The sequence below is a fragment of the Notechis scutatus genome, chromosome 1 (assembly GCF_049901735.1).
Source record: "Notechis scutatus isolate UNSWTSFEM ecotype Mainland chromosome 1, rNotScu1.2, whole genome shotgun sequence".
In the NCBI taxonomy this organism is placed as follows: domain Eukaryota; kingdom Metazoa; phylum Chordata; class Lepidosauria; order Squamata; family Elapidae; genus Notechis; species Notechis scutatus.
In genome coordinates, this window is record NC_142009.1 from 86353806 (window position 1) to 86380745 (window position 26940).

The 26940-nt window shown below is 35.3% G+C and overlaps 1 protein-coding gene across 5 annotated transcripts; it reads left to right on the top strand.

Annotated features, from left to right (window-relative positions):
* Positions 1–781: 781 nt before the first annotated feature.
* LATS1 (large tumor suppressor kinase 1) lies at positions 782–18249 on the top strand. Of its 5 annotated transcripts, XM_026666246.2 has the most exons (9): positions 1058–1150; positions 2388–2418; positions 3508–3970; positions 5536–5686; positions 7028–8511; positions 10755–11337; positions 14745–14927; positions 15405–15511; positions 17157–18249. In XM_026666246.2, exons 3-9 carry the CDS (start codon positions 3623–3625, stop codon positions 17661–17663), a joined length of 3363 nt encoding a protein of 1120 aa, XP_026522031.1. In that variant the 5' UTR covers positions 1058–1150; positions 2388–2418; positions 3508–3622; the 3' UTR covers positions 17664–18249. The 5 variants fall into 5 exon arrangements, with proteins under 5 accessions (XP_026522030.1, XP_026522029.1, XP_026522032.1 ...); XM_026666245.2 differs by lacking the exon at positions 2388–2418 and having other exon boundaries at positions 782–1150; XM_026666244.2 differs by lacking the exon at positions 2388–2418 and having other exon boundaries at positions 890–1150; positions 3483–3970.
* Positions 18250–26940: the final 8691 nt, after the last annotated feature.

The following is a 26940-nucleotide window of genomic DNA, read 5'->3' on the forward strand; positions in this document are numbered from 1 at the left end:
GAAGATTCCTTAAAAATACACTGCAGGCACACACACAAAAAGCGTGTCCTGGTTCTAAGGTGTAATTTCCTTGTTGAAACCTTGGGGATTCATTCGAAGAACAAATATGCAGCAGGGGGGAAAAGGGAAGGTTCTTAGAGCTAGCCACGTTTGGCCCGAAACAGTAAATATGACTCATTTCGACATGACAACCAGCCAACCTCTCCCAAGCGTAACCACAAGCAACGTTCAACCTCCGGTCCTCTTCGCTTATTCCCGTACCTGACGCATACACGGGCGGCAGTCGCAGGTGGACATTTAAAAAGCCTACTTTACAACACGGTGAAAAAGCAACAAGAAAGGAGAGGCCGTTTTCCCCTCAACGTATCTTTTTGGGGGTGGGGGGACCACACGCCGCACATTGTCCTGAGACGTGGTAGGTTTCATTAGCCAGAGTAGATTAGGACACAGTACCGATGCGGGAGACTGTACCCGTCGCGTTTATCGCAATAAGCCAGGGGTCCCCAAACTGGGCAACTTGAAGACTTGTGGACTTCAACTCCCAGAATTCTCCAGCCAGCATAGCTGGGGAATTCTGGGAGTTGAAGTCCACAAGTCTTCAAGTTGCCCAGTTTGGAGACCTCTGCATTAAGCCAAAGCACAACCCCGGCCTTTCTCCGCATTTTACAAACATTTCTTAAACTGCTATTCCCGCAGCTCTTTTCTGTCCGACCGTGCAGACGCGACTCTCCCACGAAGTGAATCCAGGGGGAGGAAAAAGCCTGCAAGCCCGGTGGCCGCCAGAAGAGGTGGGGGAGGAAACCCTCGCGAAGCGCTCCCGGCTTCTCACATTCTGGCCTTGGTTGGGAGGGGGGGCGGCAAGAAGGAGGAGAAAGAACAAGCCGGCGGAACACGCAAAGGAAGTCGGGAAAAGGTTTTATATCCGGGAATCTTGGGCGACAAACCCACCGACAAAATGGCGGCCCGGAATTGAAACCCCCCCTCAAAAATTAAGGGGGGGGATAGAAATTGAGGGGGGAGGGGACGAAGAGCCGGAACGTTTTATGGTAAACTGTGTAGCTGTCGCTGAGAATCCCCGTGGTCGTCGTCGTCACCTTCCTCCTGTTTGCTGGGCTTGAGGCGCTGTCACCGCCGCCTTTCCCCCAGGCAGGTGGGTAGATGGGTTTGCTTGGGCTCCGCCTCAGGGAAAGGAAAATTGGGTGGCTAGTTAACGAGGAAGGCCTCGGAGACGAGGCACGCCTTGGCCTAAGGTTTCGTGACACTCCGCCGCTTTGACGGGAATTGCCCCGACTCCTTTGTGTTTCCCACCCGCCCATCGCTCGGGTCGCCTAAGATTGCTTCGTTGCAAGCTCCCCGGTTAACGTCGAGCGCCTGGCCTTTGCGTGTCTTACGCTTTCCCTTTTACTGCCCCTTAAGCCTAAATCGCATCTCTTGTAGGGTTTTAAGTGAGCTTTTTTAAAAAAAATGTACGCCGTTTTTCTTTATTTGGTTATTGCTGTTCATTTGATTATTAAACAACGGAGGCATATCCCAATTTAGGGGAGGGGAATCATCTGACGTTCTCACTGTGAATTGTTTTAGAGTTTTATGTTTTTTGTATAGTTGTCCTTAGCGTAGTAAAGATAACGTGAAAAGTGTTTATTGTTTATATAAGGCTTCTCATCTGCTTGCTTAGTTAAGAATTTTACCAGATTTCATAATTAATAGCATGTGCTTTGAATATTATAAAGGTTCAATTCTTATCTTTATAATAAAATAGACCATTGTATTGCTTATAGAAAAAGGATGTGAAAGAAAAGGGGAAATAAAATGAATTAAGGTATATCAGCTCTATTTTTAAAAAGTAACATTTACATAATGTGGTCCTCAGTTGTTTTAGTTCATGTTTTTTCTGGTTACTTAAATATGTCTATATAAAACTATAGCTTTAAAGAACATAATGATTGTTTTAGAACAGGTTTTAACAACTTGCAAAAGCAAACTAACAGTTTTAATTTTGTCCTCCAGATTCATAATAACCACTGACATAAGTTTTTCAACTTATGTCATTGCTTCATATTTTCTTTTTAACAATGCAGTCTTCGGCTTATTTATTTATAAGTGTCTCATTGTGTTAACTACAAATAGACTGAGAACACAAATAGTTTTTAAAAACTAACAGATTAATGCATAGTAATATATTTATGATTCACTTCATCAGCTGTTTGGTTACAGAAAATTAAATGATAATCATTGTATGAGTTAGGCAGCCATATAAGTCTTGTGAATAAATAAATAAATGCATAAAATTATGTGTGATTTTCTATCAAATTATGTTTATGGGATCGTTGACTGAACTATTCTGTAGATGTTTCATTATTAACATTTTGATTTTAATGCTGCCGAAGTCCAACTGACTCTGGGTGATTTTCAGTGCAGGTAAATAATACATTAATAACTCTGGACAGGCACAGTGTGAATCGTTTATCTTATTCCAGCTTGGTTCAGTGTAGGAAGCACTAAGTTGTATTTTGTATATTGGCTACAAATTTGGAAGCAGCTGTGACTTTCTTCCTTGTTTCTTATTTATTTGCTCTCTTTTTATGTGGCAAGTATGCATACTGAAAGGGGTGGGGGGATCCTATCTTCTTTCTTCTTGTCACTACTACTCATTCCAGTCACTATTTGTTCACTCTGAAGATAAATGAATATATATTGACAAAGGAAAAGAAACAGCAGAGTATCCCATTTTTGTAAAATAGAGAAAAACACGTTTTACTAAGCAGCTTTTAAAAGATTTACAATGTATGGTACAGAGGTGTAGCTTAAAAATACAATAATTTAATTATAACAGTGTGATGCAATAGAGAGGAAGGTCTCAGTACACCTGATATCTGGGGTGTGAACTAGATAGTATTTGATATTCTGCCTGTTTCATTATTCTATCATTTTAATCATGTTTTTAATTAGTAACCTTCCATAAGAGTATAGCCAATTTCAGGTAAGAATAAAATAACTTTAAAAGGTACTACGTATGTTTTGTGGAAAAAAATAGAGATCAAAATAATCTTCATGAGAAATTTATCTTATCATTTATTTATGTAACCATTTAAGATAACACCATTTATCTTAAAAAATTTGCATTATAATAACATAAGGTACATTCAGAACCGTGGTGGCACAGTGGTTAGAATGCAGTACTGCAGACTACTTCTGTTGACTGCCAGAAGTTTGGCAGTTCAAATCTCACTGACTCAAGGTTGATTCAGCCTTCCATCCTTCTGAGGTCTGTAAAACGAGGACTCAAATTGTTGGGGGTAATATGCTGACTCTGTAAACCGTTTAGAGAGAGCTATTTTGGGTTATTTTCTTCAGATTGTAAACACCAAATATTAAGTAGAAGGAAATTTGTTTTCATACCAAATATTCATAAGAATGTGATAAAATAAGAGTTGAATAAAACATTTTCCAATAATGTAACAGTGTTTTATTTTTCTATTTAGAATGACTATTATTCTATTCTCTTAGACTTGAATGGATGTATGTACTACTGGAATCAAGATCAACTGTGTTTTGAGATTGCCATCCAACTGATTAAAGTGTTAAGCATATTGAAAATCTTGGTTAAAAGTTATACGAGTTCATGAAGAGAAGCGAGAAACCAGAGGGATATAGACAAATGAGGCCTAAAACATTTCCTGCCAGTAATTACACTAGCAGCAGCCGGCAGATGTTACAAGAAATACGAGAGAGCCTTAGAAATTTGCCGAAGCCTTCGGATGCTGCAAAAGTTGAACAAAATATGGGTAAAATTCCAACTGAAGATCCCAGGCAAGGTCGAAATCCCCCCAAGTTTGTTACCTACCATAAAGCTTTGCAAGAAATTAGAAATTCTCTACTTCCTTTTGCAAATGAAACAAGTTCAACCAGAGGAACCTCAGAAGTTAATCGTCAGATGTTGCAAGATCTGCAAGCTGCTGGATTTGATGAGGTAAAATATAATTCCTAGTGGGATATCAAATTGGTAATAGCAAAAAATTGTTGTGATTTATTTGGGGAAGTACATTCAAAAATGTGTTTTGATTATGATTCTGTTGTTTCCTGTGCACATTATTTGAATTTGCTTATTAATCCCAAGTTTTCTTTGTTTGCCATATTTATATAGACACCCATCTCACAGGCAAGTAACTGGATAGCATACGATAAACTCTGAGTAGACCCTCTTGAAGAATAAATGCAACTGATGCATAATACAAAGTTGAGCAAAAGCCTTCCTAACCACTACCTGCTCCTTGAGCAGGAATTGTGAGTTTAGAAAAATCCCCAGATTGCACACAGGACCTGTTTGGGGTAGCGTGACCCCCATCCAGTACCAAAGAAGATAGAGTCTTAGAACCTGCGGGCCCAAAACTCCAAGTCACTCAGTCTTGCTAGAATTCATTTAAAGTCTACTGTTTCCCATCAAGATGCTTACAGCCTCTATTCACTAAAATAAGATGTCCATAGGATTGCTTAATTCAACAGCAACGGAGATGTATAAATTGGGTATCATCAGTGTACTGATTGTACCCAATTAATGATGAGATCTCACCTCGTGGTGATGGATGAGTTCACCTAGCAGTCTTGGGTAGATGTTGAATGGGGGGGGGAGTGAGCTCCAATCCCTCAATATAGTAGGAGGGTCAAAGGCAGGATCTCACCCCCACCCCCAGTCATGACCAGCTGGAATTGATCACACACAATAAAAGGCAAACCAGCAAAACACCTCCAATCCTCTCAGTCAGTCCAGAAGGATACCATGGTAAAAAGTATTGAAAATCACTTAGAGATCAATTAGTTGAACAGATTGGTATTCTCTCCTTATTTTAAAATTACTTATGTGGATTAAAAAAGGTTATTCAATTGCGACATAAGGGGGAAAAATCACATAAAATTAAAATAATGAGACATCAGAAGTAGGAATCAGTTTTATCAAATTTGAATAGATTTTATGCAAATACCATAACAATAGATTATAATATGGTATAGTTTAGATATATGGTAAATTTCTACATGTGCAGTATCTATTTATTTATATTGTAAATAGATAAAGAAATAGAATACATATAGTAATAGAATACATATTGTAGTAGTTTTGTGTTTTCTATATCTATTTTATTTCCATCTTGGATTTATGTTAACGTAGTTACCTGATATTGTTAGTTGGCATTTAATAAAAATTGTGGGGGGGAAACTGCCTCAAATATGTTAATGGGATTTGCTTTTGGGGGTGCAAGGTGGAGGTGAAGTACCTGATTTTGGAGTTTAGAAAAATGTTTTTCTGTATAATTTGAGATTCACTCCTGGCATGCTAATGTCATCTTGTTTTGTAATAACCATATTTCCAATGCCATTGATGCTTAGATTGCACCAATATTGCATTGTTAGGAATAATAGCACTAAGTCTTTACTTTTTTCAATCTAATATTAAATACAGTGTTTCTGACTTTTTTATTATCAATGATTAACTATCTTATTGGGAAATTGGTTTTTTTTTTATTCTCTTCCCATCAATAGGATATGGTTGTGCAAGCTCTAAGACAAACCAATAGCCGCAGCATAGAAGCAGCCATTGAATTTATAAGTAAAATGAGTTATCAAGATTCTCGTCGAGAACAAATGGCAGCAGCTGCATCTAGACCCCTTACTGCTGGCCCCAAGCCCCCAGGTATGCACCTCCATATATACTCCTCAGAAAGAGAAATCGAATGTGTATGTTTTCAAAACTAATGACAAGAGAGAAATAACTTGAAGTCAGAGATACTGACTGAAAAATAAACTGTGTTTTTAACATTTGTAGTTAAAATGAAATTTTTAGTTACAACTTCATTGGCAAGTATAGTATATTGAAGGGAGAACACCAATAGGATACAGTAGCATAAAGATATAAAGGTACTCCTCTGCCTTGTTCTTTACTCTTCATGTAACCTCTCTCATTATTTATGTAAAAGAAATAGAAGGAAGGAGTAAGGTGAGAAGGTTGCCAAAGATATTGTGTGGGCAAGCTCCACAATTAAAGGCCAGTGGCGCATATATATTAACATGAAAGTAAGGCCTGTTATTTTCCTTTCCTAATTAAAAAAACTACTTATGGAAAAGAACCTAAAATAGAAGGGAAAAGAGGCACTTTATTCAAGCATGTTCAAAAACATGCTCATTGTAGTAAATGTACTAATGAATTAAAAAAAACAATTTGAAAAGGGCCAACTTGCAACAAAGAATTAATAGGAAGAAGACAATTAACAAAATTCTTTTGGAGCTTTTTTATTGCAAAAATTATTTAGGGTCAATGTTACAGTCCTCTATGCAGATCATTTAGGAGTGCCACGTGAAGTCTGGGTCCAGGGACTTTGCATTATCATATGAGTACATTATCATATGAGTACTTTGACTTATGACCAGAGTTGGGCTCAAAATTTCTGTTGTTAAGCAAGACACTTGTTAAGTGAGTTTTGCCCCTTTTACGAACTTTTGTGCCACAGCTGTTATGTAAATCATTGTAGTTATTAAGTTAGTAATATGGTTAAGTGAAACTTAATTTTGCTTAATCTGTGCTGACAAGCATTGATTTTGCTTGTCAGAAGGCTACAAAAGGTGATCACATGAATTGAGGACACTGCAACCATCATAAACACAAGCCAGTTGCCAAGTGTCCAAATTTTGATCACATGATGAGAATGCTGCAACAATCGTAAATGTAAAAATGGTCATAAATCACTTTTTTCAGTGCTGTTGTAATTTCAAGCCAACACTAAACAAATGGTTATCAGTGAAGGACTATCTGTATGCACTTAGATTAATTGTTTCAAAAATTAGTCTGTATCCTTTTTTTTTAATAAATTCATATGAAATTTGATTTAAATTATTTCTCATCTCATTTTTATATCAGTTCATTCTAGTGTGTTTTTATGTCAGAAATGCTTGCTTCTAACCTTTTATATAATTACTATTCCAGAATTTGAAAATGAGTAGTAAAAAAACCCTGTCTTTTTACTTTTTTTAAAAAAAGCAGGAGGAGCAGTACAGCAGTCAGTTATCCGTAGACAGAGCTGGAAAGGTTCTAAAGAATCTTTGGTACCCCAGAGACATGCTTCTGCACTGGGAGATGGCCTTACTTTCCATTCAGAAAGCCCTATTTCTCAGGGTGAAGTAGGAAGACCATTATCTGGGTCTGGAATAGCTGCATTCGCTCAGGCTCATCCTGGTAATGGACAAAGAGTGAACCCACCACCTCCACCGCAAGTCAGAAGTGTTACTCCACCCCCTCCCCCTCCCAGAGGAACACCTCCTCCTTCCTGGGAAGCAAATTCTCAAACAAAACGGTATTCGGGGAACATGGAATATATGATATCTCGTATTTCTCCGGTGCCTCCAGGATCATGGCAGGATGGTTATCCTCCCCAGACTATGAATTCTTCATCTATGAATCCTTCTGTGCAAGGACAAAGAGGTATGAGTTCCGTTCCTGTTGGTAGACAACCAATAATCATGCAAAGTTCAGTTAATAGCAAATTTAGTTTTTCATCGGGAAGGAGTGGAATACAAAACGGCAATTGTCAGACTGAATATATTATTCATCAAAATATTGTGCCTGGTAACTCAGCAAGTCGCCAACCACCTCCTCCTTATCCAATATCTCCAACAAGCCGACAAAGTCCTACACTTTTGCAGATGCAAACAGGAGGTCCTGCTCCCCTTTCAGCATATCCTAATGGGAATATTTCTCAATCTATGATGGTGCCAAACAGAAACAGCCATAATATGGATTTATATAATATAAATGTTCCGGGAATTCCAACAACCTGGTCACAATCATCCTCTGGAAATGGACATGACATCCCAGTATGGCAATCCAATATTCCAGTAAGGTCAAATTCTTTCAATAATCATGCTGGAAACAGACAAAACCATGCTGCAAATTCACAATCTTCTGCTACAACAGTTACAGCCGTTACTCCAGCTCCTATACAGCAGCCAGTAAAAAGTATGCGTGTATTAAAACCAGAACTGCAAACTGCCTTAGCTCCTACTCACCCTTCTTGGATTTCGCAACCAATGCAAACAGTCCAGCCCGCCTCCTTTTCTGAGGGACCATGTACAGTTGTGCCAGTTATTTCACCTGCAGCAGAAGGTGGAAATTATCAAGGACCACCCCCTCCTTATCCAAAGCATTTATTACATCCAAATCTATCTGCCACCCCATATGAAGCTATAACAAAGCCTGGAAAAGAAGATCAGCCTGGGTTTCCTAAAGAAGAGGATGCTGAAAAGAATGAAAACAGTGAGACAATCGATAGAGAAAAGAAGCAGATAACAACTTCCCCTGTTCCTGTCAGGAAGAATAAAAGAGATGAAGAACGGAGGGAATCCCGCATTCAAATCTATTCTCCTCAAGCCTTTAAATTCTTTATGGAGCAGCATGTTGAAAATATACTCAAGTCTCATCAACAACGACTGCATCGTAAGAAACAGCTTGAAAATGAAATGATGAGGGTAATTTTTTAAATTATTTCTCTTTAAGTTTTGCATGGAATATACTTTGAAATTGTAATATTACCATTGCGTTAGACTTAAACAGTAATTAGACTTAAAGAGCTATCAGTAACAGACATGATAGCTCAGCAGGTTAAAGACTGGAAAGCCCAGGTTCGAGACCCAAGCGCAGTGTGACAGGGTGAACTCTCATTAGGTGCCGCAGCTCCTCCCATCCTAGCAGTCCAAAAGGATACAAATGTAAATAGATAAATAGGTACCACTTTGGTGGGAAGGTAACAGCACTCCATGCACCTTGGCATATAGTCATGCTGGCCACATGACCACGGAAATGTCTTTGGACAATGCTGGATCCCTGAGTTAAGAAATGAAGATGAGCATTGCATCCTAGAGTTGAACATGACTGGATAGGGGACATTTTTACCCTTACTAAAATGGTAATAGTTTACCAATTTTTATAGTGCAATCCTATTGACATCAGTCAGATTAAGTTATTAAATATCTTTCTGGCTGTGTGATTGATTGCATTATAGTCCGAGAAATTGTAAAGAAAAAATAGGCTAACAGGAAACAAATAAATCAGCCATGAAAAAAAAAATCATCAAATGCATTTCATTTTTATTTTATTGCTCATAACAGAAAGTGCTTAAGGGAGTGTGGATGGGGAGATAGATAATATTTAGATATCCGCCAAGAACCTAGAACAGAAGTGCATCAGAATACTGGCTGCTTCCATAAAACTGGGACAAGAAGATTAAGGATTTAATATCCAAGCACTGCCATGGGCTTGGCACTACCAGAAAGTGCTTCCCAAATCTGATACTTACAACTAATTGTCTGTGCACATAAGTTGTCATGATTCAAATAGAAACTGCTATGAACCAGTGCATTCTATAATTTAGTTATAGATAAAGCTTCATAAATTTGGGGGTTTGTGGAACCTTGTACATATTGGGCAGTTGAATAGAAAATATATTTTGCTTGATCTCACTATAAATAAGGGTATGTTTAGTGTTGTTTGTTATAATAGAATGACTTGTTGGATATTTTTTAAAAAGATCTAACAATTGATTTTCCAATAAAAATAAGCTTCTTTAAAATTCTTACTTTTTACATGTTGGAAAAGTAGTGACATTGCCTCTATTTTTTGATTGCACTAGAATATAGACATTTCAACCTCAATTATTTTTAATTTCTACTTTATATTATATATGTGCTTGGTTTGAAGTTCTCATGTCATCTGTAGAAGTATCATTTTAATTACAGTATTTTCAAAAATTCTTTGGTAAATTTCATCCTTTTGAGTAGGAAGCTAGCTGATGTCTGAGTCAGTTAAATTTCTTGTTCTTTCTACATGTTCATCCTTAGTCTCTTTCCTTTTCACTTTCACTAACAGCTGGTTTAAACTATTAAGGTGTTGGAAGCTTTCCTGACATCTGTAGCCTTCGTTACTGGGTAGGCAAGTAATATTTTGGAGACAAGTATTCTATTTAAAGAATAGCATGGATCCTTTCTTATGGGACTCTGCATGCTTACATGCATTTAAATTAAGCATGCTTTGTTTCACTGTACTTGGATGTATTTATATTAGATCACTAATATTGTATACCATATTTATTTTTATGTTCTACAGTTGCACAAGAACAATAATACAAATACACTATTTTATTTCGTTTACATTGTTCAAAGTGGCTGAATTGTTAGTACTGTACTCATACTGCCAGATATTTATGTAGATGTTTATTTTAAGATTGTATTAAATGTAATTAAAAATAAAATTTTTGAATGAAAGCTAGAAGCTGGAAAGTCATTTGGAAGCAATTTAAGTGCATTTTTCTAGTAAATAGATAGTATATGTCCTATATGTCTAGCCTAACTGACAACGTAAAAGTATTTGTTGGAATGTCAGTCAATCATCACTTTTCTTAAAATATGTGACTTTTAAGAATAATAGAATCTTCTAATTAGTTTATCTGGTTTCATCAGTGGAGTTTCTTGCTAAAACGTTGTCTTTGAATCTTGAGCCTTATTGTGCATGGCTCTTGTGTATGATTGTCTATAATATGTCATTTTAACATTTTGTTGTATATTGTTCTGAAGTGTTTTGATTGTTTCCTAATATGTTGCAATAAAATAAACTGAAATAATAAAAATGGGAGTATTATTCCCTAAGGACCGATATTGTTTACTTTTCTTAAATTCTTTTTTTTTCCACTTTTTTTTTTTTTACATTTATTGCATAGGTTGGGTTATCCCAAGAGGCCCAAGATCAAATGAGGAAAATGCTATGCCAAAAGGAGTCCAACTACATCCGTCTCAAAAGAGCTAAAATGGATAAATCAATGTTTGTTAAAATTAAGACTCTTGGAATTGGGGCATTTGGAGAAGTCTGTTTGGCAAGAAAGGTAGATACAAATGCCTTATATGCAAAAAAAACTCTTCGAAAAAAGGATGTACTACTTCGAAACCAGGTTGCTCATGTTAAAGCTGAACGGGATATTCTTGCGGAGGCTGATAATGAATGGGTAGTTCGTCTGTACTATTCGTTCCAAGATAAGGACAATTTATACTTTATAATGGACTATATTCCAGGAGGAGACATGATGAGCTTGTTAATTCGAATGGGAGTCTTTCCGGAAAATATGGCCCGATTCTACATAGCAGAACTGACCTGTGCTGTTGAAAGTGTTCATAAGATGGGCTTCATTCATAGAGACATAAAACCTGATAACATTTTGATTGATCGTGACGGCCATATCAAATTGACAGACTTTGGACTTTGTACTGGCTTTCGGTGGACACACGATTCCAAATACTATCAGAGTGGTAAGGCAAGCAGTTTGTCCCAAAATTGTCTTTATGTGTTAGATTATTATCACACAGAACAACTAGATATTGGTTTGTATTATATTTTCTACCAGATGATTTGGCTGGATATCATAACATGCTGCTGAGTAATTATCAATGTAGTCATTTATTCCAGAACATAGGAAAGTGAATTTGGAATTAGAATCTTCCAGAGCAGCAGCAGCATGATAAAATCCTTTTTCAAAACATATTGAATACAGCTTTTTTTAAAAAATCAGATCAAAAATCTCTAGTACAGAATAGTAAATCTTAACTTCTTAACATCTTAACTTCCACAGAACATTCCATTGTGAACTTCATAGAAAAATAAAATCAAAAGAATATTACACTGAGAACAGGAAAATAGTGTGTATTTGTCTGTATCATATTTTAAAATGTTATAATTTCTGAAAATTAGTTGTTTAGCACATGTTTCAATTTCAGGCTTTTTGCCAACAATAACTAGAATTATAATAGTACAAGTGGGTTGTTGTTTTTTGCTTTCCAATCAAAATTAAAGTATTAGTAACTATCCTTTGAAACTTAAAAATTATTCTCTTATTATCAGTTATATGATTTCATCTACTTAATTCTTAATTTGGAGTGCAATACTGAAAGTCTGAATAAGAAAACAGAGAACTTCTTTTCCTGTTTTTAAAAGTTGCAAAATCTAATGGAGAAATTGTTTTGTCGAAAGTAGGGAATAGAAAGGTGGAAAAGCATATATAGCAGTAGTGGCTAACCTTTTTCGGCTCCTGTGCCAAAAATTGTGTGTGCGCACTGTGTGCCAGCACCCAGAAGGCAATGCATGCTGGGGGGGCCATGCCCCCTGTGGATGCACTGTGACCCCCCATGCGCCATGCATCTGCTTATATGCTTCGTGTATCTGCCACACGCATGCACTCCCAGATACCCAACAATCAGCTGTCGGGCAGCGGCGCACGCATGCGCAGTGGGGCTCTTCCGGGCGACCTCTCGCATGCCGGCAGAAGTGGCCCTGTGTGCCACTTCCAGCACGCGTGCCATAGGCTCGCCAATACGGATATATAGCCTCATATTTTGTCTTTCAGTGTCTCTTTATGTTATACAGAACATTAAAATTAATTTTTTCTCAGTCCGGAAGAAAACCAAGGTTATGAAAAAAAAATAAGGATGTGATTTCTACATCTACTGGGCACTCACTCATGGTTATCAGATCTGGATTGCAAAAAGATCCAGACAGCCCCTAGATAACAGGAAAAAGAAACAGAAAATTCTAATTTTTGTTTCAATCTGCTTGCCATTTTACAGCTGGTAGTCCTAGACCTGATTGGTGTCTACATCATAGAATTAAAATAATTTGAAACAGCTAACTAAATCAGGCATTGACAGCCTGTGAGCTCACAACTTCCAAAAAGTCGAAGGTAGAATTAAGAAAATTACAGGGATTTTTTTAAGTATATTAAGAGTAAACTTCCAGGTTTATGTTGGAGATTATAAACAGAAATGTAAGGATTGCTGAATGTCTTTTATTTAGTCAGTTACAAATACTCTTGTGTAGTTATTGTTTTTGTTATATTTATTATTATTATTATTATTATTATTATTATTATTATTATTATTATTATTATTATTAATAATAATAATAATAATAATAATAATCTTGCCTTTTCCTTGTTAGGTAGTTATTTCTTTGACATTAAGGTGAGGAAAAAAAGGGATCCAGATGATATTTAATAAACTAAAAAAAATCTAATATTGCCTGAGAGTTGGAGGAGGCTTTCTACTTATGGGAAGTTTCTGCTTAAAAGGCAATTTCTCTTTTCATCTTGCTTCTTTCTTTTTTACATTGCTTTAATGTAAAGAAAAGAAGAACAATAATCTACAGTATCACAGTATTAGTTCATGTTCCTTTACCCATTTTACCCTTACAACCTAATGAAACTAATAGCCACCACTTTTTAAACATTCACTGGATTGCCAATAAATAGAAAATAGTCCCACTTTAAAATGATAAGAAAATGTTCTTTTAAATTTTCTGTCATCTTAAGTTAGCTATTGATTTATTAATATGTAATATTTTTATTCCAGAGTTCTTGTAAAAAAGTTACCACCACCAATAATTTTCAGTTGATTAAAAGACAGCTAGAATAATCCAAAGCATGTTCTAGTACTGATAGTAATTAGGAACGTTTAGATACTAAATCTAATATAAATCGATTCAGTCAAAGGTTTCATTAGATATAGTGCCATTTTGGAATATTAGGCAATTGAAATACTACTAAAATAATTCAGACGGTTTAAAATTTTGATTGGCAATAAAATGCTCTACAATTGGTAAATAGCTGGTCTCCATTATCAGCTATTTTCAGGCTTGTCCCAAAGTATATCATGTAAATACAGATCATCGTACTTCCATCCCAATATCTTCTATATGTGCCTTGCAATCTTTAATGCCTAAAATACAATAGACTTTTTGCTAAAAAATAAATCCAATCTCCTAGTATCAGAAGGGTCTCATAATGATTTTCTAATTGTACTCACAATATTTTTTTTTTGCTTGATCATTGACATTTCATAAAGGAATTGAGGTTAGAATATATGCTAAATGATAAAACTGTAATATTTAATTGATTAGACTTATGATCATATCAGAGAAAATAAAATAATAGTAAAATATAGGATGTAATTCCAGGATAAAATAAAGAAAATACAATAATAAAATAATTAAAAAATATGTGACAAATACAGGGAATCAGCGTTCAGATTAATATACCACCTTTATGTGACAATCCAGTCTTGTTCATTATAATGGGTTGTTAGCTGAGCTGTCTTAACTATAAACTTAGCAGTTCTGCTCACCATGTATACAGCAAGTCCTCACTTTATGATCACTGTTGAGCCCAAAATCTTGATCATTAAGCAGAGCAGTTGTTAAGTGAGACATCACATGACTGCTTCATTTGACTGCAATCCTGGCACTCCTGGTTGTGATTGTTAAGCATTAAGTTATGGGTTGGGATAGACTCTGGGAGGTTCCATTCAGGGCCTGAAAATCCTCCCTGCCGAAATCCTGTTGTCAGTTCTGCATGTTTGTACAAATAAATAATAAATTACAATATTTTTAATTATTGAGGCTACATGCTCACAGCATGACATTTTATTCAAGAGTCCTTCCAATTCATTATATTCTTCTTGGATAGCTCCCAATAATTGTTTATCAAAGTAAAAATCCTCATAAATCCCTACTTGCTTTTAATCAAAGTGCTGTAATTTGATATCTTGAAATGCTATACTGTAATCAGATGCTTTTTAAAAAAATCATACTTTTTAAAATAGATTCTGTGACACTTGATTGATGACTGGAGTTTAAACATAATGGTAATGTTTGGGCTTTTGCATGCTAGGTGACCATCCCCGTCAGGACAGCATGGATTTCAGTAATGAATGGGGAGATCCAGCAAGCTGTAGATGCGGAGATAGACTAAAGCCTCTTGAACGTAGAGCAGCACGTCAACATCAACGCTGTCTAGCTCATTCACTTGTTGGGACACCAAATTACATTGCACCAGAAGTATTATTACGGACAGGTAAAGCTTTCCTTTTTTCCTGTAGCTGGGGTTGCTAAATTGATGGCTAGTTTTTGAAAATTGCTCCTGAAAACAATTACTCTAACTACAAGGAAGTTCCCTGATGCTACAGGATTGTTGCCAATAACTCTTAATAACGTTGAGCACAAAAATTATAAATTAATTTCTAAGAAACAGAAAATAATATATTAATATATAACAAGGTCAATCGTAAGGCTTAAAAGTCAGATGTGCTAGATCAGGGGTGTCAAACTCATCACGTCATGTTGCCATCACATGATGTTTCACAAAGTTTTCTCCCTTCACAGAGCTGGGGTGGAGCTGCATGTGACTCATCCAGCCCACTGGCCACTAGTTAAACACCCCTGTGCTAGATGTTTGGGAAATACTATACTAACATAATAGCTAGTACATTGTTAGAAAGAAATTTAGAATTATTATTGGTCTGTATAATTACTGGATTTTCTTTTGCTTCAGGATATACACAACTATGTGACTGGTGGAGTGTTGGGGTGATTCTTTTTGAAATGCTAGTAGGTCAACCTCCCTTCTTAGCACAAACACCATTGGAAACACAAATGAAGGTATTTGGAAAAAAAATGATATCAGTTGCCTCTGTGCATATGTGTAGAAGCTAGATAAGCTTTGGGCTGCATTTAACTTAGAACAATGCATACATAATATGTTTTCCCTGTATTTCAAAATGCTTTTACACGATTTTAGTTGTCACTAGAAATTATAGTTTGATACTGTTTCTTCCCAAAATTTTAATAGAATGGGTTACCAACCTACTTTGTTTCATTTTATAGAAGCGTGAAATTATTCTAATATAGAAATGTGAAATTATCCTAATCAATGAGAGGAGGTACCGTAATATGTTTTCACTGTAAGACCTATAAGTGGACTACTATTTCACTATAGTTTTCACTATAAGACACTATAAGTAGACTACTATTGTTATCTTGTTTCATCTGCAAAACATGTTTTTATTGATTTCTTTATGTATTTTGTCACTCTTTAGAAATAGAAGTCATAGTAAATGAAGAATAGTGTAGTAATGGTTTTCTCCAGTCTTTTTTAATTGTAATTTTATTAAAAAAATTAAAACTAATACAAACCAAAAGAGAAAAGAAAAAGAAAAACAGAAAATGCAGGAAAAAATAGAAAAAAATAGAATGTTCCATCTCTATAAACAAAACCTTAAAGTCTTGTCATTAAAGTCTGATCAGCATTAAGATAAAAAATATAGAGATAAAAATATATTTATTTTATTAAATAAATCAACTTTTTATTCTTTCCTTATTCCATATTCTTCAATATGTCCAGTACTAAAATATTTTGCTTCATTCTAGACAGTCAGACAGACAAACATTTCTGAAACTGATAAGAAATGTAATTTTAGTGTCCCTGAGCACCAGTCATGGTTTAAGATGGCTATTCCTTTGTCTCACATAGACTGCTGTCTTGTAGATTCCTCATAAGGAACAACTGTCTGGAGCACTTGTGGGCAATTTTAATTCCTCTCCTTGTCTGGATAGGAATTGAAGCTGGTTTACTTGCTTGGTTTTCATTCTATCACAGATGTTGGCTCCATTCTTCAGTTTGCAATTTCTTCCCCAGAAATCATTTTGCTCCAGTCTTTCAGTGAAAGCCTCAATTAGAATTTTAAAACACACTGAAGATAGAACAAAAATATTTGATGTGTAGAGTTCATAATAATGAATTTCTATGATATAGAGTTCACTAAAATTGAAATAATTTTATTTTACATTTAATTATGAAGCAAAACATATCCTCAAAGGTAACAAAATAATTCTGTTCTTCTATTAAAATATTTATACATAGAATCAAGAGGAAGTTATCCTATCTATTAAGGGCAAAATGCTAACTTAGATTTTGCCTTCTACTAAGTATTAATCCAGGGTCATCAGTAGGAATCAAAAATGTCAAGATGGCAATTATGCAATCAATGACCCACCCCTTTTTTACATGCGTGACAAACACAACATGAAAAAGGGGCAAAGCCACCATCCCGATTTTTTTTATTCCTTATGCAAACTGCCCCAACATAAATCTTTGATATGGTGCAAGTTTTTAGGCTCTTCCCCTGAACAGGGCAGTAGTGGTTCAGAAATATTTGCTTTTAGTTTTTTGAACATGTTAGTTCCTGAAGAAAAATGTGTACAAATGTGTATTTAATTTGAAACTTTAACTTTGTGTTTAAATAAGGTTATCAATTGGAAAACATCACTGCACATCCCACTACAAGCAAAACTAACTCCAGAGGCATCAGATCTTATTATTAAGCTCTGCCGAGGACCAGATGATCGCTTAGGCAAGAATGGCACAGATGAAATAAAAGCACACCCCTTTTTTAAATCTATTGATTTTTCAAGTGATCTACGGCAGCAACCTGCTTTTTATATTCCCAAAATTACACATCCCACTGATACATCAAATTTTGATCCAATTGATCCAGATAAATTATGGAGTGAAGATAAAGAGGGGAATGTAAATGACACACTTAATGGGTGGTATAAAAATGGTAAACATCCTGAGCATGCTTTTTATGAATTCACGTTTCGAAGGTTTTTTGATGACAATGGGTATCCATATAGCTATCCAAAGCCTATTGAATATGAATACACTAATTCTTGTAGATTAGAATCGCAGTCTGATGAAGATGATGAGAGGTCCAGTAGAGAGGTCCAAAATCGTGATCTAGTTTACATTTAATAGAGAAAATAAACCGTGTTTCTGAATTTCTCAAATCATGTGGGGGGAAAAACTGAGATGCTGTTTGAAAGCTGACTTTTGTACCCTCTTGGATTGGGGAATGGTAATTATTCCCATTTTTTCACATTAAGTTTTTCTCATAACTAGCCCTTTTTCATCTTTAATTTATTTCATTATTGTTAGTGCTTAATATAGAAAGTAGTAATATTAGGAAAAATAAATTATAAATTTAAGCTTTTTGTAAACAGAAAATAGATTTCTTTTAGGAAATGAGATGCCTATTTTTTTTTTATAAACCACAACCATTATTTTCTTCCAGACTTTTGCAGTCATTGCCTATCTTGCGTTAGCTAATTCTTAGTAAACTCACAGACACTATGTCTAGTTAGACATATTATCAATCAAATACAATATATATAAAGCAAAGTATAAGGTCATTAGTTATTATGAGCTCTGGCGAAGAACAAAGCTGCAATCTAACATTCATGAAATGATTAAGTCCATTAAAAATAGTATCTTTATTAAATAAAAAAAAGATTGCATTTCAAACTATCTGTATTCTTACAATAAACAAAGTTTATATCGGGTTTGTAATTATTTTCAGTTTTGCATAACAGATTGTAATTGGTGATCCTATGCAGCAACTCAGTGTCGGCTGTTGATAGCTTACAGAGACAGTTTATCACAAAATTAATGTTAGAAGTTTGATTTTAGTTTTTTGTAATTCTTATCCTGCAAATTTTGACAAAAAAATTAAAAATGTTTGAACCCCCATGATATCTAATTGCAAAATCTGTTTTAATAACTTTATTTTGCACGGTCTAGCATTCCCAAGTTACCAGGTTGGAATAAATCCAGTCCATGATTAACAAGGATTAAATATAATTTACATTATTGCTCTATTCTGAATCAACACTCTGAAATTAAAGAAAAAAGCTGCATCTTTTGCTATTGCAGCTTTTTTTCCTTCTCCTGGCAATACAAAATATTTTTTTAATCTACAGATAAATACCATAGCACTGTGTAAATATTTCAAGCTCCCTGTGCTAGTACTGTATTCCTGTATCTGAAGAATCTCCAAGCACCACATTTTGTGCTTTCTAATGTCATACATTAAAATATGTATGTACTGGGTCTTTTTTTAAATAAAAAAATTAGAAAATAGTTCTCTCTTTTTCCAGCCAGTTATTTATTGTTTATTATATTTAAGCTGAATATTTCATTTAAAAGAAGAGTAGTTAACAAGTAACTACTCAATAACGTTTTATCTGGCCTGTTTTTCAGGCCAAACACATTTAGTTTCAGCAATAGTACAACTTGTCTTTTTGCAGCAATGTCTGTTACTTACCTTTTGAGCAGATCTATTAAAACTTCATTAGAGTTTAGACAAATGGAAAAGGCCCATCTTCTGAAAATGTTTTCTAACATATATACTGTTTCAATTCCGATCCACACTTCAGCCTTGTACTTCTTATATGAGTGAGCATAATAAACATGTTAATGTACTTTTTTTCGATTAGTATACTCAGCCCTCCTATTCACACACCATTCTGCAGACAATCACATAATCCTGCGCCAAGCTACCACCAAAACAATAGGTTCTATATATGGAGCCAGAGTCTAGACAATGCAGTGTACAGTTTATAATTTTTGAGATTTGTTTGCTTTGTAAAATAATTCATAATATAAAGAGGATTGACCTTGGTTTAATATTTTGGATTTCCAGTTAAACTGGCAAATTATTATTATTGTCTTTCAATGAAATATAATATATTCCTGGTTAAAACCAGATAAATCTGCTATTGGGAAACTACTTTGTAAATTTGAAAACAGAATTTTCATTGATTAACTTATTGAATACAATCAAAAGTTAAGCATATACTATACTGAAATTGATAGGTATTTAACTACACAGATAAACATCAAAGACACATTCATTTTCATGGAAATTGAAGAAAGTGATCTTTGGGATATGTTGCTATTTTCCGCTAAGGAGTAATAGCACAATGTGTATTTTACATTAATTGTTTTAATTAAGCTTGTTAGTATTTGTATGCTGAAAAATACATGTATAATTATAATGATTTGAAACATAACAATAAAATTCTGCCTTACAGGCCATCTCAAGATTAAAATTATTCAATTTTAATGAAGGACAATGTTAAATTAGAACAGCTAAAATTCATATCATGAAAAGCTTCATGTAACATGTTGACGTGAATTTAATGTATTTCAAGCCTTTTTTAGAATAATACTATTTCATTGAATGTAAACACTACTATATTCTAACACACCTATAAATTGTTTTGGAAAACAAAAATATTCCCTATGAATTGTGACATTACTATTATTCTTGCCTATGATAATTCATTTTTTGTATTTCTAGGATTTCTTGTGCAGGATTTCTTACACTTTGTTTTAGAGTTATCTCTAGTATGAATCCAGGGTAGTGTGTCTTGCCACATTTATCTTTGCATATATTTCAGTTCTGGCTTTTTTCACATTTCAGTTTTTCAGTATGTCCAAATTCATTTTTGCATTTGAATTCAACAAAACACAAATAACTCCACATTTTGGTTTTGAATAAAATGTCTTCAATTAAACATGTCAATGCTTTGCTTTTTTATATATATATACATAAGCACTGTATTTATAAAATATTCTATTATGATATCATTGTACTGTAAATATTGGCATACTGTTCTCTTACATTCCATCTTAGGGCAGGCCCTTTTACTGGAGCTTTTCTACCATATTTGAGCAGAAGCAGTAGAACATATGATTAAAGTTAATTTGAAACTTAAAAGCAAATCTTCATTTCCAGTGTGCAAAGCTGTGATGGAAAATATGTTCTTGGGACATTGTTGATACATCTAGAAAATGCAATGTGAGTGGAATAATAGATACTGCTGTTATCCCAAAGTACTATTAAATTCTCTGCAATATATGTTTTTTGAAATGAAACATTTGTTGTAACGTAATATTTGAATCTAATAGTAGAGTGCCTTCTTAAAGGTGCTGTTCAAAATTAACTTTTATATTGCATTTTATATATGCTTTTTATATTATAAATACTCCGCTGATAAACAAAATTTTTATTTTTAGAAAAGTAGTGTCTTTACATACTGTATACATGCATCAACTTTGCAAATTTCTGCTTGTAATACCTGATAGTAGATTAAGTTTCTGGAGTGTTGTACAGATATATTTATGTTTTGAAATCAGTTTTCTTTAGTGTACCATACGTTAGGATAATAAAATTTAAAATCAGTGACTTAAGTTGATATAATTTGTAATGTTGAAAAATATGATTGATTGATCTGTAAGAATGGAATACAAAATTCCTATTCATTTCATGGTATGCTACTTTTTCATTATTGCCTGACTCATATTTTCTAATTACATCAAGAGGAAATTCACAAGGTGATATATTATAAACAACTCAGTAAACTCAGAAAAATAGAATAGTGTAACGGATATAATTTTAATGGAGTTTCCATTCAAAACTTGTTTTAGTTGGCAATTTTATGATCACATTTCCATAAACCAATATAGTATTTCTGTATAGCATATGAATACTTCAGACTGAAAAAATCCTAGGAGTTTTTTATTTATTTCGCTGTGGACTGGCAAAATTTAGGCATAATAAATCATGGTCTGGTTACATGAACAGTTCTCAACAATGTTGGTTCCTTCATCTGCTGTAAGAAATTTTCATCTTTTTTTCCTAAAAATTAACTAAATTTGGATAAACTGGATAAAGACAGATTTGTGGTATTAATAGAAATGTTTTTTATAATCTGCAGAACATATACATGTAATTTACGAGTACAGATTAAACAATAGGAATCTGCCCCTCTATCTTCAACACACATGTAAAAATGTCATGATTGCTGCTTAAATTACTTTTCAGTTACTGTAAGAATAATGTAAGAATTTTGATCCTAACTGCTTTTTGACTTATTGTATCTTGCTTCTTTCTATTCAGCTTGTAATCTCAAAAGTAGGTATTTCATTTAACTGCTCAGATTCTACAAATAAATTAGCCTGACACATTTCTCTAAAAGGTAGCATTCCCACCAAAAGTCATTTGTTTATTTTGCAGTTTTCTCATTCTTTACCTACTGCCAGACATGATTGGGCATAATAGGATGACTGATTTTTTTTTTCATATCATACTGGTCTCAATTTCCTGTTTGGATCCTGAAGTTGTTTTAGCTAAGTATTTTCAGTGTAATAGATTGTTACAAATTTAATAGGTTCAAGTAACTTATGTAGGTCAGACATTCCATATGTCTGCGGTGAAGAACATGTTCTTAAAAATGCTCTTAAGTTCAGTACAAAAAAGAAAGGGGACTCTCCCAATTACTGCCATGTGGGCTAATCAACTACAATGGTACCAATCATCGCTTTCTCTTACATTAATAATGTTGAGTTGTGCCAGAATATCATAAGCTCTTCATAAGTGCAGATTTACTTTAGGTATTTCTGATTTAGGTTACAACTATTTCCTCCTCAGAACTGAGACTGTAAAAATGGAAGTGGATTGATCTTTTGGGGCACAGCCATTTGACCACTTTTGATAAAGCAAATAGGGTTAAATGGCAAAGATATTTTGATACAAGTAGACCCTGTCTATCTAGTACCCAATAACTACATATGTCTGCAGCTTTTGCTTACTGAAGTCCTGTATAAAATGCAACTGTTATTACATCACTATTCTGCAACAGATGCATGTTTTCTTTCTATTTTAATGTTTTTTCTTCATCTTTATTAATTGCTTCTCACTATTTTTGAAATGTTCTTTGTAAATTTTAAAAACAAAGTAAACCTGGAAAACTTACATCTGAATATTTTGAAGAATCTGTGTACTCTAATGGCCATTTGGAATATCACTAGTTTTATCCCATGGAATTGGCATTTAGGTTCACTTAACATACCACAGTGAAATATGGTTGATTATCCCTCAGTATGTTGTGTAAACCCAAACAATATGTTAATTTTGGCTTGGTCTTGTATGCAAAGCCAGAAAATTTAATAAAGAGGTAAATAAACAAGTATTCAAGTTTTTAAAAAAGGTTGAGTTAGTGATGAGTTATCTACTTTCACATTGCTTATGAATGTGAATGACAATCACAATGTAAGCAATCATTTAGCCTAGAATGTTCTACAAGCTGTGCCCCTGTGATTTATGATTGTGTGTAGCCAGCAAATGAGGTTGGGTAAAATAATTATATACTGCCCAACTCCCAGCAACATTGGTTAATTCCCAGCAATACTGGAATACAGAGTCCATGTAAAATTAATGATTATGGAAAAATACAAGGATAAAAATACCTGAATTACTCAACAGAATTTGAATATAACTTCCTCTGGCCCTCTTTAATTATACGCTGTTTTGTTGTATTGCATTAAACTCCTAAAATTTATTGTTCCTGTATCAAGGATTTCTATTTCAATCAAAATAATTTTCTAAGTCCCTTTTCCAAGCCAGGATATTTGGTTGTGCTTTTGTCAGTTGATACCATAGCAGAAGGCTAGCTATTTATTGCTTCAATGTATTTTCTGTAGTTTCCAGTCTCAGTGAATCATGGATTTGTGTATGGTTAAGGGATAGCTCAGAGAGTGAGAAAATGTTAATTTGGAATAAAAAGGAAAGAATAATCTATTGTTGTAAAATAAATACTATCCACAAATCCAAAACTGGATAAATCTCATTCCAAAACAATTGGATAGAAACCTCGGGCCCTGTTTTACTCTCCTCTTGAGTCCATCTGGTTTTACCATGTTGGAAGAAAAATCCTTCTGGGTTCAGTTCCAAGTGGGGAAAAAGACGCTGGAAACATGGAGGCTGGTTGGAAGATTTAATGGTGGACAGGACCACATGGCCTGGAGCTCCAGAGTGAAAAGGAAGGATGATCACATGCTTCAAGGTGAAGGAAGAGATCAAGAAAGGGGCTGGGGCTGAGAGTGCCTGGGTTTTATAACCTTTGTTGGGATTTGAATTGAAGCTTGTTTCTAATTGGTTGTCAGATACAGATACAGATAATCAGAGTTGGAAGGGACCTTGTAGGTCATCTAGTCCAACCCCTCCGCCCAAGCAGGAGACCCTACACCATTTCTGACAAATGGCAGTCCAATCTCTTCTTGAAAGTCTCAAATGATGGCACTCCCACAACTTCCCAGGGCATGCTGTTCCATTGGTTGATTGTTCTGTCAGAAAGTTTCTCCTTATTTCCAGGTTAAATCTCTCCTTGTTCAGTTTCCATCCATTATTCCTTGTCTGGCCAAGCGCTTTAGAAAATAGCTTGACCCCTTCCTCCCTGTGGCAGCCCCTCAAATATTGGAAGACAGTATCATGTCTCCCCTGGTCCTTCTCTTTACTAGACGAGCCAAGCCCAGTTCCTGCAACCATTCGTTGTATCTTTTAGCCTCCAATCCCCTAATCATCCTGGTTGCTCTTCTCTGTACTTTTTCTAGAGTCTCAACATCTTTTTTATAATGTGTTGAACAAAACTGGATGCAGTACTCTAGGTGTGGTCTTACTAAGGCTTTATAGAGTGGTATTAGTACTTCCCTTGATCTTGATTGTATCCCTCTGTTAATACAACTTAGGATTGCATTAGCTTTTTTGGCTGCTGCTGCACACTGCTGGCTCATATTTAGCTAGTTGTCCACTAAGACTCCAAGATCCCTCACAGTTACTGCTATTGAGCCTGGTTTCACCCAGTCTATATGTGTACTTTTGGTTTTTCTTGCCTAAGTGTAGGACTTTACTTTTTTCTACATTGAATTTCATTTTATTAGATATGGCCCAGTGTTCTAGTCGGTCAAGATCCATCTGGATCTTGAGCCTATCTTCTTGGGTGTTAGCTATTCCTGCCAGCTTAGTATCATCTGCAAATTTGGTAAGTTCCCCTTCTATTCCCTCATTTAAGTCATTAATGAAGATATTGAAGAGTACTGGGCCTAAGACGGAACTTTATGGCACCCCACTGCTTACTTCCCTCCATGTAGATTTAGACCCATTAAGGACTACTCGTTGAGTACGGTTTGCCAGCCAGTTGCAAATCCATCTAGTGGTGGTGCTACCTATTCCACTTTTTTCTAGCTTACTAAGAAGTAGGTTGTGGTCTACTTTGTCGAATGCCTTGCTGAAATCTAAATATATTATGTCCACAGTATTTTGCTGGTCTACTAATTTAGTCACTGTATTGAAGATTGAAATAAGATTGGTTTGGCATGATCTGTTTTTAACAAACCCGTGCTGATTGCTAGTTATTACTTTACTTGTTTCTAGATGTTGGCAGATCTGTGTTTTTATTATCTTTTCCAGTATCTTCCAGGTATTGATGTTAGGCTGATTGGTCTATAGTTTCCTGGGTGTTTTTTTTCCTTTTTTGAAGATGGGAACCACATCAGCTCTTTTCCAGTCCTCTGGTAGTTCCCCGGTGCTCCAGGATTTTTGAAAGATATGGTGCAGTGGTTCTGAGATGACCTCTGCCAGCTCCTTTAAAACTCTGGGATGTAATCCATCAGGGCCCGGTGATTTGTTTTCATCAAGATCAGACAGGTGTTCTCTTACTATTTTTTTTTTTTTTTTGCTTATTTTAACTTTTATTTCTGGTCTGTCTTTTACAGTTATGTTTTTGGTGGGTTGAGCTATAGTTTCTTTTTGCGTGAAGACGGATGCAAAGAATGAGTTAAGCAGTTCTGCTTTCTCTCTGTTGCCTGTTATTCCTTGCCATCTTCTCTCTTTAGTGGACCGACTGTTTCCTTGATTTTTTTCTTGTTATTTATATGTTGGAAGAAACTTTTTTTTATTATCTTTGACTTTTGTTGCAAGTCTTTGTTCATTCTGAGCCTTTGCTATCCTGACTTCGTCTTTGCAGATTCTGGCTATCTGCTGATATTCTGCCTTAATTGTATGTCCTTCTTTCCATTTTTTGTACTTGTCCTTTTTTTCTTTCAATTTGCCAGAGATCTTTGTGCAGCCATGCTGGTTTCTTCTTGGATTTCTTTTTTATCTTTCTCAGTGCTATTGTGCTGGTCTGGGCTTCTATGATCATACTTTTTAGAGTTTCCCAAGATTCTTGAGTTGTTTTCCCCTTTAGGATTTTCCCAAGTTCTCTCTGAGTTTATTGAAATCAGCTCTTTTACAATCCAAGACTCTGGTGTCATTATGTTCTGTTGCTTGTGTTAAGTTGAATTCTAGTATAACATGGTCACTCTCACCCAAGGTTCCTGCAGTTTCAACTCCCTCTATCACTTCTTCTGTTTGTAAGAATTAAGTCCAGTATGGCTGTCCCTCTAGTTTTGCCCTCTACCTTTTGGACAACAAAGTTGTCAGCTAGGTTGGTTAGGAACTTATTTGATTTCTCACTTGGTGCAGACTCCCATGAGGCCATGCAGGAGCAACTCTGTAGGCTGTCCTGAGTTCCAGGCATGGTTAAGCCTTGCTGGATGATGATGCACTGAGAAGGGCTTTTGGCAATTGCTATAGCTTTACTTTTATTTATTTTTTATTTATTTATTTGATTTGTCAATTGCTTACAAGATAATAGGTATAAGTATATAGTTTTGAATACATGAAATGGATACATAGAAGAAAAATAAAAAGAAACAATAAGACAGGGACGGTAGGCACGTTGGTGTGCTTATGTACGCCCCCTACAAACCTCTTAGGAAAGGGGTGAGGTCAATAGTAGACAGTCAACCTGCCAAAGGTTAAAGTTTTTGGGCTTTGGGGAAGAAACTACAGAGTCAGGTAGAGTATTCCAGACATTGACCACTCTATTGCTGAAGTCGTATTTCCTGCAATTACCTGGAGATCTTTGTTAGGTAAAGTATTCTGGCCCAGGCCTTAATAGCCCAGCCATTAACAAAGGTGGGGGTGAGTTTCTGCTTCTGAGTTTCTACTCTTTTTAGGGGAAATATTCTGCCTTTTTAATATTTACTAGGATATTTCAATTTTCTAGGACGGGGTGGGTGCTAACATTCCTTCAACCAAAGATACGATGTATGCTATCTGTTCCCCTTCCCCGCGATCTGGTTCTGCACACCCGCATCTCAGTTCCACGGTTAGCGGGCATGCAGCACCCTTAACGTGCATTCCGTGATCTATCCGCCTCATTTCTCGGTTTCGGTAAAAATCCGCAAAGCGAACCAGAGCTTAACGGAGGAGAAGCGGGCGACAGCTTCAGTGAGGAAGTATCTCTTGCCATTTTTCTTTTCCCCGGACGCTGAGCCCGGCATGCCGGTTGACTCCCTGGGAGAA

Bases quoted from the DNA above. Each gene is read 5' to 3' on its own strand.
- LATS1 (XM_026666245.2), top strand. From the start codon at position 3,623: ATGAAGAGAAGCGAGAAACCAGAGGGATATAGACAAATGAGGCCTAAA. The intron at 3,971-5,535 runs GTAAAATATAAT...TCCCATCAATAG, and splicing joins AAGCTGCTGGATTTGATGAG to GATATGGTTGTGCAAGCTCT. The intron at 5,687-7,027 runs GTATGCACCTCC...TTTTAAAAAAAG, and splicing joins TGCTGGCCCCAAGCCCCCAG to CAGGAGGAGCAGTACAGCAG.